At 42.8% G+C, this 15,254-nt stretch overlaps 1 protein-coding gene across 1 annotated transcript; it reads left to right on the top strand.

Annotated features, from left to right (window-relative positions):
• Positions 1–893: 893 nt before the first annotated feature.
• LOC138372777 (vitelline membrane outer layer protein 1 homolog) lies at positions 894–8,760 on the top strand. Its single transcript, XM_069338397.1, has 6 exons — positions 894–994; positions 3,793–3,841; positions 4,240–4,355; positions 6,475–6,601; positions 6,694–6,873; positions 8,426–8,760. The coding sequence occupies exons 2-6, from the start codon at positions 3,805–3,807 to the stop codon at positions 8,521–8,523; spliced, it is 558 nt and encodes a 185-aa protein (XP_069194498.1). The 5' UTR covers positions 894–994; positions 3,793–3,804; the 3' UTR covers positions 8,524–8,760.
• Positions 8,761–15,254: the final 6,494 nt, after the last annotated feature.

Genomic DNA, 15,254 nt, shown 5'->3' with positions numbered 1-15,254 from the left:
GTTATAACGTTTTAATGACGTATTAGAACGTTATTACAACTTGCTGTATTGGTTGTTACAACTCGTTAGGTGTTAAACCTTGTTCCAACGTTGTAGCAACATTGTAGTTTGGTCGTGTTGGGCGGGGATGGACTACCAGTGTGCTGTTAATTTTAGTCCTAAAAAAATAAAAGCTAAAAACCAAACTCAAATATTAACAGGCCTAGTATAGCACATATTTGTAATATATATATGTTAGGCCTAAAATATCGTGTATATTAGGCCTAGGATTGCCAAGAGAGGTTAGGTCAAGTCTGATATTTATATTGGTTAAAAACGTTTCCGGTTTGTCCAAATTCATTAATACAAAAGTCAGGTTTCTGGCGGTCCATCACTATAAATTGGTACTTTTGAACAAACAGTTACTATTAAGCATTTTCATTTTAGGAAGATGGGCTGTTGTTCTGTAACCTTTTCCCACTACCCACCAAACACACACCGAAACTACGATGTTGGTACAACGTTCGAACAAGTTTTAACATCTCCTAACCAGTTATAACAACCAATATAGCAAGTTGTAACAACGTTCTAATACGTCATAAACACGTTACGCCAAGATGTAACAACTTTATTACAAGTTGTAACAAGCGGAAAACAGAGACAGTTTCGGTTTGTGTTTCCAGGGTACAGACCACAGGATGGGGGGAAGTATGGGGTGCATAATAAATGAACTAAACTCGCCTCTTATACTTGTTTCATTCACTGTTAAATTTCTTCGTCAAATATTTGTTTGGACTTTACAGTATTTGTGTCGGGTGGACCCCGTTTGTGGAGCCAGATGCTCCACGACGGGAAGCCAATCCCTTCGAAACAATCATTTTGGGAAAGTTTTCCCGGTCTGGTTTACCCAGTTGCCCCACGAATCACGCGTCTATATGGCTGTATATAAAGAGTCAACAGGCAAGACTCTTCAGCAGTACCGTCTAGGCACTGGTTCGACAACTCCTTCGACGAGGTAAGCATTTTCCATCTTCCACACATCACTAATTCACCTTCGAATTACATGCTGCGATCTGCGCTCTTTTCCTTAGCCTCTGTTCATGACACACACACACTCTCACACTCTCACTCTCACTCTCTCTCCTCCTGCCGCAATTCTACCTATACTCTGTTTTTGGTACACTTTGCCGTTATGCTATATTGACAGCATATTGACAAGACTGCAATTGGCTGTGGCCTGAAGATTCTATATTGCAGAGGGCGAGCCTTCTGCTACTCTCAGTTTTAGATAGGCTCTGTTAATGTGTGCGAGTTTTTTATGTACTCTAGGCTGGGTAAGATAATTTTTTGAATCACTTGATGACGAGTTGCCAATTTAGCAGTTTCGTCGGCTTTCTCATTTACTGGGGTTCCAACATGGGATGAAATCCAGTTTAGGGTGATGTAGAGTCCTTTGCCCTTAGCTACTGCTACTTAGATACAAAATTGTGGTAATTATTTGAAAGTTGTCTTTCCACTGTTTTTTCCTAATATTTGAAGTGCAGCTTTTGAGTTTGTGTGTATGATAGCATTTTGAGTGTTTTGTGCAATCAGTTAGTTAGTTAGTTTAGTTCATTTATTATGCACCCCATACCCATCTTGTGGGCGGTAGTGGAAAGGGTTACAGAGGCACATAATGGGCTCAGGGACTGAACCCCACAATTCATTTAGCTAAGCAAGTTACAATCTTGATGAGCTAGTTACAAAATTCAATATAAGTCGTCACATCAACAATGGGTTCGAGATCGACCTCAAGTACAGGTTCTAAATTAAGCAACTGACATATGTGGAGAGCTAGTGTCACAATTTATATGTTTGTCCTGCACACCGCCCCCCATCCAGTGGGCAGCGGTGGATAGGTTACAATCACTCAGTTACTACCTACATTTAGCAAACTGGGGATATTTGGCTAAAATTTCTGGTAGTAGATAATTTTGAATGAAATATTGACACATCGCTGGAACATTGGTTATAGAATTGTCTCTAAATTCACGTATCTTTTCGCACTCCATCACATAGTGACGGAGGGTGTGCGAATAATTTTGTTGACACAGTTTACATTTGGTCAGGTCTACATCAGCAGATAATGAGAATTCCCAGAGATACTTGTAACCGAGTCTAAGCCGAGCAGTAGTAACATCTAGAAGTCTGCTGATTTTATTGGATGATCCATAGATGTGTGGCTCCTCTTGCATGATAGTATGATGATAGATGGAATTACTGGTGTCAATTTCACTTTGCCTCAGATCTACAAGATCTTGTTGAAGTTCTCGGTGTACTGCTGCTCTCAGATTGCTCATTGACAGCCCAAGGTTACACTCAACGGCTCCTTTAAAGGCAGATTCTTTGGCTAACTTATCAGCTCTATCATGCATTCGGAGGCCAACATGAGATGGAGACCACATGAAATGGACTCTGTTACCATCCTTAATAAGCAATCACATATGCGAATGCCTGTTGTATGGGAAACAGCTTAGATTGGGTTGATACTGGTCCTCCCAGTCTCCAATATGCCTGTACGCTGGCCGTGCAAAGAGCAGCACCAGCACTCTCATATTCTGTGTCCACCGATCCGTCTGTGAAGATGTGGGTGGCTCCTGCTACTGCAATGCTGCTCATTTGCTTTTCTATGATGCGCCTTAGGGTTGTTGGATCACAGGCAGCCCTTTTCATCAGAAGACTTCCTATTACTATTTTGAAGGTTGGTTCCTCCCGCGGTGGAGAACAAGTGTAGTTTGGGTGTGATTGATCACCACCTCTATCAAGAATCATGCCTTTTAACTAGTCTGTTTAGGACTTCTCCCGCTCTGGCAGCCCAAGAGTTTCCGTTGTTTTGGCCAAGTCCAACCACCAGGGCCTGTCGTACTGGGGCTGGATCAATTCCAACCACCAGGGCCTGTCGTACTGGGGCTGGATCAAGTCCAACCACCAGGGCCTGTCGTACTGGGGCTGGATCAAGTCCAACCACCAGGGCCTGTCGTACTGGGGCTGGATCGGGGGAACAATTATCCTACGGATATTGTAGCTGTTCTTTGATATTTTTTTATTCTTGAAGAGAGGGCAACCCCGTTTGAAGTCTGGTCCACATAGGGGCTTCCAGAGCAGCTCTCATAGTATGTTTTACGCTACTTGAAGCCTTTTCCGCTGTTGTTGTGATAGGTTTGTGAGTGCAGGTGCTGCTTAGTTGATCACTGATCTGACTGCCTGTACATGATATGTGCGAAGGACTTGCAGATTGGCTCCTCAATCAATGAAGATTGACTAATGAAGATTAAGCCTCCCAAAAGGTGGCACAGGCAGGAATAGCCCGTGTCACCAGCCACAGTAGATTTTTTGGAGTGAATGTGAGAATCATTGAAATACGACACTTGAATATATAGGCATGAAGGCGACATGTGAGGTGTCAAACAATGTCATTATTATATTGGTTCATAAACACAGAACAAGATGAAATTTCAGGTCTAATGACCAATACATTTGAGCTTCTGGAAGCTCAGGGTGATGTAGTGGGATATCTACATTAATCATCTTATAAAGATCGTTTTATAATTGATCCAAATTGTACAATCCATTACTAATATTCATTTTGTATGGATTTGTAATTTGTATGAGAGCAGAAAAATAATGTTTCTATTGAAAATACTTAAAAACTATATTATTGAAGACTTCTTCCAATCAATTTGATAAGAATTTTCTTTAAAGGACAAAACAAATATATATTCATTCATGATGCTTTAGTTGCAGTTGTTAATTGAACTGTTAACTGCATTCCAGGTTCTGGCAAGGATGAAGACTACTTCCATAATCCTACTCTGCATTGCAGGTATGTGTCATAGTCTACCATGTGTCAAAATGTACCACATGTGTCATATTCTCCCATACCTGTCATAATGCACCATATCTGTCAAAACTGTACCACATTTATCATACTCTACCACATGTCATAATGTGGTAGACCACGTAACAAAATCCCGCTTGGGATTCGAACCCGCGGGACAAAAATAGTTGGCCACATTTCCTTTCACCTAATGCATCTGTTCACCTAGCAGTGAGTAGAAACTCAGGAGTTAGTCAGCTTGTCGTGGGGGTTGCATCTTGGGCGGGGTCTGTGGCCTTGGGGGAAGCGGGAGGACCTTGATAAGAGCCAAACATGCACGAATACACTATGGCTTCCTGTTCACCAACACAATGAATACTATTATTGATTATGAGTGTGTACAGGTGTGGTGGTGGGGCAAGACTCGACCATCAACGCTGGCAACGGTGGACCATGGGGTGACTGGGGCCCTCGAGTCTCCTGTCCCCATAACAGCTTTGCCACCGGCTTTGAACTCAAGGTAAGACCAAACCACAGTTATTTAATGTGCAGGTGATGAGTCACAATAACGTGGCTTAAGTATGTTGACCAGACTACACACTAGAAGGTGAAGGGACGACGACGTTTCGGTCCGTCCTGGACCATTCTCAAGTCGATTGTGATAAGGGAGGTGATGGAGGCAATGTTAAACGATTGCCTCCATCACCTCCCTCGTCACAGTGGACTTGAGAATGGTCCAGGACAAACCGAAACGTCGTCGTCCCTTCACCTTCTAGTGTGTGGTCTGGTCAACCACAGTTATTTAAAATAGTTCCGCAGTAAATTATGACAAATAACCTGTATTTCAAGTTGTAACATTTTTGGCCTTACATAACGCCAAAAATGGTTGTACTACAAAATGGAAGCAGCTGGCGAAAGTGACGTACTGTCTCATTTTCTGTTGCTCAACCACTTGGGGTGGACAGTAGAGCGACGGTCTCGCTTCATGCAGGTCGGCATTCAATCCCCCGACCATTCAAATGGTTGGGCACCATTCCTTCCCTCCGTCACACCTCAAATCCTTATCCTGACCCCTTCCAAGTGCTATATAGCCTTAATGGCTTGGTGCTTTCCCAATAGTTTCCTTCCCTTCCCCCATTTTCTGTTTTGGGTCCTCTGGTAGGTTAGGAGAGACTACTTTAAATTGACCGTTTTCTGGACGCTCGGAGACCTTAGGAGGATGGGATGGACAAATATAATGACCGTTTAACATCAATACACGGTCATCATATTAACTAGTATTATATAACAGCCAATAAGACTGCGCAACTCCGAAATAATCTATTGTGTGAAGAGAGGCATTAGATGTAAAAAAAAAAAAAAACGGACCCTAACGGACACGGTCTCCGTGGTGTAGTGGTAAGACACTCGCCTAGCATTTCGCTAGCGCTTTGTCCTGGGTTCGTATCCTGGCCGGGGAGAAGTTACTGAGTGTCAATCTTTAACTGTAGTCTGTTTTCCCAACAGTAAAATGGGTAGCTAGTTGTTAAACGATAGGATTCAGGACCTGCCCGAAACGTTATGCGTGCTGTACAAGAATGTAAGAACCTTTGTATATATAAAGCAAAACAAAACAAAAAATGCACTGACCAAGAATCAGACCCAGGCGCAATCGAGTGTGTGTATCTCCTATGGTGACCACTTTGTCATGTATCACTATAGTACATCATTTGTGTGTCATCCACTGGTCTTATGTATCACTGTTAGACCCGTGAAAGCCTTGACACAAAGTTATTTACAACATGTCGACTCACAGCTTAGACTTCCTAATCCACTTGGACTCGTCAGTATAGTGAAGGACTTATATCTTATAGGGTCGGTGTTCGATCCCTGATGTATACTGTACCCTATACACCATTGTATGTACCCTACCCTATACCTGGTACACACGCCTACCCTTCGGTGTGTACTCTGTACCCTATACACCATTCCTTGACCCTGTCCTCACATCCCAAATACTGTACTTACCCTCATAATCTTTCCAAGTACTGTATAATAACGCTGGCTTTCTCCTCATAATTACTTACCTCCATGCAGACACACAACGTAACAGTCCCTATGATTCCCTCGCTTCAACTTGTAATAAAGTTGTTTCATCGTGTTATAACGTTTTTATGACGTATTATAACGTTGTTACAACTTGCTATATTGGTTGTTAACAAAAATTAGGTGTTAAAACGTGTTCGAATGTTGTAACAACGTCGTAAAAAAATAATAATAATGGGACGCCGTCATGAGGGAAGCCTCATGCTGGAGGCAGCATGCACAATTCCCTCCACTACATGTTTACATCATGCTCTTTTCTAATTGACTAAAATATGGCCTAATAAAGAGCCTAGTATATCTCTGCATTGTGCAGCAACATATTAACTGGTGATGAGGTCCTATCTTCCGGCCTGTCTACCCATGTTTCATACCTTCATGCTCTCAGATGGGGTGTTTGGTCATCGTGACGTTTCGTACACGTGACCTCGCTGGAGACAGGCTGGTGAATTAAATGCCTAATACCCCATAACTTCCTTGTGTCGATACCATACAACTACGTCTGCATGACTTTTTCAGTAATGTCACGTGTTAACTAATATTAATTTTTCTGACAGGTGGAGCGACCAGTCGGGGACTCGGACGACACATCCATAAACGGGATCAAGCTGTTCTGTACGTCAGGCAACGACGGGTCGCAGACAGAAATCACCTCTGACCAGCAGAAGTGGGGCAACTGGATCGGTATGGACTAATTAACTCAATATAATTATGAAAATGCAGATTTACGCCATATAACTACAGGATATTATTATTAATTTGTCATTCTAATTTAGGTAGACGTGATTGCCCCCATGGCCGCTTGACAAGCGCGAGACTGCGCGTTGAAGGCAGGCAAGGAGGCGGAGATGACACAGCCGCCAACGACCTGGACATGCGCTGCCAGAACGGTCAAGAACTCGGGGGAGGTGGCAACGGCTGGGGAGACTGGAGCTCCTATGTGACCTGTCAACTTGGTCAGTATAGCTAATGTCACTCACGATTGTGGGTTTGCGAGTGCCATGTCGCCCACAACCCTGACACTACCTAGGCCCACAGTTACAAACACCTATGACTAGGCTCTTCTACACATATAACACATTAATATAAGTGTCACACACTAAAAGTACATTTACCTCACACCACAAATACCCTTATTATTTTATTTTATTTTATTTATATATATACAAGAAGGTACATTGGGTTTGAGAGAATACATTGGATAGTACAGTATTTACATTCTTGCAAAGCCACTAGTACGCGCAGCGTTTCGGACAGGTCCTTAATCTAGCAGATAATTTTAAGTAGGTAATTTCTATTAGAATTGATAAATGAAAGATACATTACAAGATAAAAATGATTTGCACTAAACGTAAAAGTCTGAGAATTTTTGTCCTGTTAGCTCATGCAAGGAAGATCCGATATACCGGTGTGTGTATATATACTGTATATATTGATGACCAGACCACACACTAGAAGGTGAAGGGACGACGTTTCGGTCCGTCCTGGACCATTCTCAAGTCTCCTCGATTCTCAAGTCGAGGGAACCGACTTGAGAATGGTCCAGGACGGACCGAAACGTCGTCGTCCCTTCACCTTCTAGTGTGTGGTCTGGTCATCAATATATACAGTATATATACACACACCGGTATATCGGATCTTCCTTGCATGAGCTAACAGGACAAAAATTCTCAGACTTTTACGTTTAGTGCAAATCATTTTTATCTTGTAATGTATCTTTCATTTATCAATTCTAATTGAAATTACCTACTTAAAATTATCTGCTAGATTAAGGACCTGTCCGAAACGCTGCGCGTACTAGTGGCTTTGCAAGAATGTAAATACTGTACTATCCAATGTATTCTCACAAACCCAATGTACCTTCTTGTATATATATAAATAAAATAAAATAATATAATAAGGGTATTTGTGGTGTGAGGTAAATGTACTTTTAGTGTGTGACACTTATATTAATGTGTTATAAGTTATAGCGTGACCACACGCTATTAATGTATGTGGTCTGTTCAACATACTTTAGCCACGTTATTGTGACTCATCGCCTGCATACTGTATATATATATATATATATATATATATATATATATATATATATATATATACACAAAAGGGAACACAGGTGGAAACTTAGCACCCAAATGAACCACAGAGACATTACCTGAAGGCTTTTTCAGCGTCAGAGTAGGTAACAAATGAAACGTAGTAAGAAGTGATGTGGCTGAGGCAGACTCCAAACACAGTTTCAAATGTAGAAATGATAAGAGCCCAATAAGCTCAGGAATCTGTACAGTACTCGATTGATGGTTGAAAGGCGGGACCTAACAGCCGAAGCATAACCCTCGCAAACACAGCTAGGTCAGCACGCACGCACATACAGTACCCCACAAACACACTGGAATAACATAATATAATTACCATAGATTTAGTTATATCAGACATAGCCTATCATGAATTGTACAGTGAGTGTCCTGGTGGCCTGGAGACGTTGGTCTAATGTATTGCTTTCCACAGGTCAAGCGATCTGCGGCCTGCAGACCAAAGTTGAGGGCACTCAAGCTGGCGACGACACAGCTCTCAACGATGTCATTTTCTTATGCTGCAGGCAGTAGGCTGATGATCCCAAACATTCTCCTTCAAACTTCCAAAAGAAACTTCAAGATTATTAATATACTGTTTAACATTAAGAGGCTCCCTAAATGTGTAACTTAGTTCTTTTTGTTCATTTGATAATTTTGCAGTTTTTGGAGCTTTCAATAATGATTGATATTGCTTCTTTTTGTAAACTTTCGTCATGTTGACTATACAATGTTTCATCACTGCATGCATCAATAAAGGTGACAACCGCATGTAATGACTTTGTGTCCACTAACATCAGCCACACTGGCAAACACCACACACGTAATTACACGATAATTTGCAAAATCTTTTGTTGTATCCCGTTTATGAAGATATGGCAGAATCTTGAGCTTGTAAAGATTTTTTAATTAATTCTTACTTAAGGGGAATAATGTATACGAATCTGTGTAAGAATCTCCAAGGAATGTAACGTGAGATGAATCTTTATTTTAATTGTTAAAATCATATGCATTACAATAAAATACAAGAAAACAGTAGGTACATCAAACTCCAGACCGTACACATGAATCTTAGGCTACACGAACACAAACACCACCAGCGGTTCAACATAACAAATCGTAGACAATAAGTCAGGACAGGTTCACTAGACCCAATCACACCTCGGAACTACAGTACATATATCCAAATGCAACTTATACCAGATAGTACAGTCAATATGAAACGGAACAAGTGAATACATTTAACCAATATTACAAAACCTCTAATACAATATCAACGACAGTAACTGTGTATACATTTCGCCCAACCAAACAGTAAAAGTTCAAAAAGTATTCTAAGTGAAACACGGCACAAAGAACAGTGATCTAAACATAATGAATCCCTAAAAATAATTAACAAACATTATAATTCTATATATTCACAAAGCAAGAAAATGTAACTATCCAGGGACCCTTACACAGTAACTGGCTCACATACAAATATATGCAATCAGACCATTAGCAATCATCCTCCAGGATCTAATCACACACTAAAGACAGCATTTTCATCCACCAAACAATAATTCATTGCAATCCCAACAGGGTAGTCCTAAAAGCACATAACAAAATCACAAAATATATACAATAATATTGTAGTCCTCGTGGTGCAGTGGTAAAACACTCGCCCGGCGTTTCGCAAGCGCTTTGGCCTGGGTTCATATCCTGACCAGGGAGGATTTACTGGGCACCAATCCTTAACTGTAGCCTCTGTTCACCCAGCAGTGAATGGGTACCTAGTTGCTAAACAATTTGGCGGGTCGAATTCTTGGGAAAAATTAGGATTAACCCTCAAACTGTGCATATCATATATAAATGATATCAGTGACAAAACCGAAACCGCGCACATCATTTATATATGATTTCGTGTCTAGCGCTATAATTTAAACTCCCCGCCTGGGATAGGGGCAGCTATAGTACAGCCATGACCGATAGTTGCCAGATGCCACCTAGAAAAAAAATCCAGGCCAACATTCTTGGGTGTTAGAGCGTCAGTATTGAGCAAGCCACCAAGGCCGGCACACGCAGCACGAGCTCACAGCACCGCTGTTCAGCTTGTGACCACAGCATCGCCTACAAATACCATAATATATATGATACTGCTATTATTTAGCAGTGATAGTATTACTGAAGCCCCCTGACTGTGATAAAACTGACCAGGATTCTGATAATAGCAGGATTGTGGTGATATTTAGCGCTGTGCTCCATAGAGGGAGGCATGTAAGGCTGTGCGAGGGAGGGTTGTGGCGTCGTCTTCTGACAGTGTGGGGCCACCATTTATTGACTACACTCACCATACCAGCTTAGTGGTTCGATATGGTGAACACAAATGTAGATACTTATATATAACGTGTGTATTGAGTGTGATAACAGCGAGAGGAGTAGGTTGGGAGCCGCCATTTTGGTGAGGGAAGAGCGTCGTCTGCACGACTTGGCATGGTGTTTACTGATGGCCACTATGGTCTTTGGGCACCATACCAGCTTATTTGTTCAGGTATGGTGAATAAAACAGGTAGATACTTATATATAATATGTGTATATAGCGTAATAACACCACAAACAATATTGTTGAAGGACAAATATTAGTGCGTCTGGCCTTGAGGTCGGCCGCCGATCAGCTGACTGTGTGAGTAGCTACGTCTTTGTGGCCTTTACTCACCATACAAGCTTAGATGTACAGTTATGGTGAACAAAACATGTAAATACGTATATATAACGTCTGTGTATAGTGAATAAATACAGAAAGAGTATTGTAGGAGGTGAATAAGGGTGAGTGAGGTGGTGTTGAGGGAGGGAGTGGCAGTGAGTGGCTCGCTGGTGTTTGGCGGTCACTCTTCGTTGCTTTTTGACTCACAAGACCAACTTAGTGGTTCGTTATGGTGAACAAAACATGCAAATACTTATATATAACCTGTGTATATAGTGTAACAACAGCAAAACTATTTGTTTATTGTTTTATGAACATAATAATTGAATCACTAATATGCACACCATAATTTTGAGTACAGCGATGGTTCACACATTTTATAATATAAATATACCACAATTCACTGTATGGAATAATATTACTGCAAAAAAAAACTAAGAAAAAATCAATCAGAGACATTGAAATAATTAGGTAATAATATATTTGTGGCAACTGCCGTCTGACAGCTCGGGCGGAGTAGACCTCATCTGGCGAAGGCTCTGCCAACGCCCCTTTTTTGCCACACTTCCCTACCCTATTGCGGCTAAAATATGCCACCTACGATTTTTTTGTTATTTTTTCCGTGATCAGGGAACAAAAATGAACACTTCTATAAGACGAAAGAATTTTTTGGAATTTGTTTTTTTTTGTTGCGCCTGTGGGTGTGAATTCCATTTGGGCTCCTAGCGGTTTGAGGGTTAAGGACCAGCTCTAAATGCAATGCATGCCATAATGGCTGAATAAGAATATTTAAACTCATATATATATATATATATATATATATATATATATATATATATATATATATATATATATATATATAAATAAATAAATAAATAAAATTAGCGCACCAAACGCCTAACCAGACATATCCTTCGTAGGACACAAAACATACACGAACATGTTGACAAATCAGTCCCACTACAGCCACTGTATATCAGGTATGTCCATAAACAATCAATACATCAACAAATATATTGAAGAAGATGTGAAAAAAGAGGACAAGTAATTATCAAAAGAAGGCACCAAACCGGAAGGCTATGTAGCACCATCAAATGCGCAGAATAATCAGAGGGCGATAAATATTACCAAGGATGCCAATACGAGAACAAAAACGCATTAGGCGAACGATATCAAAAGTATCCGAGTCACCAAGAATTCTATTGAGGGATAGGTGACCTCGAGGGGCGGTCGGAAAGCAAGACACACGCTCGTCCTGGAAGTCAGGACATTCAAGAAGGACATGCACGACCGTAAGAGGGACAATGCAACTAGAACAATAAGCAGGGCGGCGCTCCTTCAAGTGACCATTGGTTAAGCGAGTATGGCCAATACGCAACCTCGCCAGAGCTGTTTCCCATCGCCGGTTATGGTGGTAGGAGGACGGCCACAAGGAAACAACATTTAAGAGTACGTAGTTTGTTCCCAGTAACAGACAACCAAGAAGCCTGCCAACGGGTAAGGATGGAGGAATGGATAACCGGGTAAAAGTCGGAATAAGGAATACCTTTACGAGAGATGGGACAAGAGCGGACAGCTTCCTTGGCGGCAGCATCCGCACGCTCATTTAAAGACACACCAATATGGCTGGGAACCCAACAAAACTGAACCGACTTAAATTTACTGTGAACAAGAAACAGCCAATGCTGGATCTCGACAACTACTGGATGAACCGGATTAAAGGACCCGAGAGCCATAAGGGCACTACGAGAGTCGACAACAACTACAAAGGAAGACTGACAACGAGAAAGCGGGAGACGAAGAGCATAGAGAATAGCATAAAGCTCCGCTGTAAAGATGCTAGTCTCCGGAGGTAAGCAACACATATAAGTGCGATCAGGAAAAACAACAGAGTAGCCAACACCGTCCGCAGACTTAGACCCATCGGTGAAGACAGAAACGGAGCGGGAGTGAGAAGAAAAGTGCTCAAGGAAAAGGCATTTTAGGACCGTAGGAGGGGTAAAAGCTTTAGTGATACGGGTCAAGGATGTACAAAACCGCCGAAGAGGGACTCTCCACGGGGGCAAAGAAGGAACAACACGAGGAGAAACATTAGAAATACGAACGGAAAGAGAGTCCTGTAGGCGAGATAACCGGACAGAAAGAGGGAGGTGGTGAAGAGGAACAGGAACCGCAGGAGGGGTAAAAGTTAAAGCACGACAGAGGCGAGAGGAAGGATGTTGTAAGGACCGCGCAAGATAGCGAAGACAGTAGCGATCACGGCGGTCTTGGAGAGACAGGAAGCCAGTGTCAACATACAAGCTAAGGACGGGAGTCGAACTCTGCCAGCGGGCAAGGCTGGAGGCATGAATAACTTGGTAAAAGTCAGAATAAGGAATACCTTTACGGGAGATGGGACAAGTGCTGATAGCTTCCTTAGCGGCAGCATCCGCACGCTCATTTAAAGAGATATCAATATGGCAGGGAACCCAGCAAAACTCAACCGACTTAAATTTACTGGAGATAAGAAACAGCCAATGTTGAATCTCGATGACCACCGGGTGGACCGGATTAAAGGACCCTAAAGCCATGAGGGCAGTACGAGAGTCAACTACCACCACAAAGGAGGATTGACACCGGGAAAGCAGGAGACGAAGAGCATAGAGAATAGCATAAAGTTCTGCTGTGAAGATGCTAGCCTCCGGAGGAAGGTGACACATAAGTGTGGTCAGTAAAAACAACAGAGTAGCCCACACCGTCAGGAGACTTAGACCCATCGATGAAGATGGGAACGGAGTGGGAGTGAGAAGAAAAGTGCTCAAGGAAAAGGCGTTTCAGAACTATAGGAGGCATAAAAGCTTTAGTGATGCAGGTCAGAGAAGTACAAAATTTGGGAAGGGGGATCTTCCATGGGGGCAAGGATGAAACAATACGAGGAATCTACGAACCGAAAGAGAATCTTGTAAGCAAGACAAACGGACAGAAAGAGGAAGGTGGTGAAGAGGAACAGGAACTACAGGAGGGGTAAAAGTCAAAGCACGATAGAGGCGAGAGTGAGGATGCTATAAGGATCGCGTAAGATAGCGAAGACTGTAGCGATCACGGCGATCCTGGAGAGAAAGAAAGCCAGTGTCAGCGTACAAGCTGAGGGCAGGAGTTGAACGTAAAGCACCAGGGCTGAGGCGCAACTCAGTATGGTACAAAGGATCAAGACTGCGAAGAGTAGAAGGAGAAGCAGAAGAGTATGCAGGGCAACCATAAACGAGTTTAGACAGGAAGAGAGAGGAATGCAAATAGAGGAGCGGGCGCATATCCGCTCCCCAAGAAGTATGGGACAAAACCTTAAGTAGGTTAAGGACCTTGGAGCATTCAACACGGAGGTAAGAGATATGGGGCGACCAAGACAAACGAGTGTCAAAGAACAACCCCAAAAGCTTTGTGCAATCTTTGTACTCAAGGGGATGACCATAAAGTGACAAAGAGAGACGAAGAACGACCCGCTTCCGAGTAAAAGTCATCTTGGAGGTTATCTTGGAGATGATTTCGGGGCTTTTTAGTGTCCCCGCGGCCCGGTCCTCGATCAGGCCTCCACCCCCAGGAAGCAGCCCGTGACAGCTGACTAACACCCAGGTACCTATTTACTGCTAGGTAACAGGGGCATAGGGTGAAAGAAACTCTGCCCATTGTTTCTCGCCGGCGCCTGGGATCGAACCCAGGATCACAGGATCACAAGTCCAGCGTGCTGTCCGCTCGGCCGATCGGCTCCTTGGTCATGGCACAAGTCTTAGCAGTAGAGAACTTGAAGCCATGATTGGTGGCCCAAGATGACACGGCATCAATCGCAAGTTGAAGCCGCCGTTGAAGGAGAGGCGAATCATCACCTCGACAGCAAAGAGTAAAATCGTCAACATAAAGAGCGGAGAAGATGCCAGAAGGAAGGGAGGAAAGAAGACCATTGAGAGCAACCAGAAAAAGAGTAGATCTCAGAAAACTACCTTGGGGTACACCTTCATACTTCCGAAAAGAGGCAGAGAGAGTGGCACCAAGCCTGACTCCAAAGGTACGACGAGAGAGAAAGCTTTGAAGGAAGAGAGGGAAATTACCACGAAGGCCAAAAAAACGAAGTTGGGACAGAATATGGTATCTCCAAGTCGTGTCATAAGCCTTTTTCAGGTCAAAAAAGACAGTAACAACGGAGGACTTCGCTGCAAAAGCAGTACGAATATAGACCTTCAAGTTCACCAGAACATCAGTCGTGCTGCGGCACTTGCGAAAACCAAATTGAGAAGGAGAGAGGTGGTGATGGTGTTCCATGAACCCCATCAGACGGACATTTACCATACGCTCAAAGAGCTTGCAGACACAACTCGTGAGAGAAATAGGGCGGAAGTTCTTAGGGGATGTACCGAGAGACCCTGGTTTCCGAATAGGAAGTACAACGGTATCGAGCCAGTCTACCAGTCCTCAGGGACGGACGACGACTCCCAGACCTGGTTATATAGACTCAGTAAATACTGAGACGCACACGGAGGGAGATGGCGAAGCATCTCATAATGAACGTCATCCAAGCCCGCTGCCATAGATCTGCAGAGGGCCAGGGCAG

The sequence above is a fragment of the Procambarus clarkii genome, chromosome 39, assembly GCF_040958095.1.
Source record: "Procambarus clarkii isolate CNS0578487 chromosome 39, FALCON_Pclarkii_2.0, whole genome shotgun sequence".
Lineage (NCBI taxonomy): Eukaryota > Metazoa > Arthropoda > Malacostraca > Decapoda > Cambaridae > Procambarus > Procambarus clarkii.
Note: the sequence above shows the minus strand (reverse complement) of the source record. Positions and strands in the feature narration are given on the sequence as shown.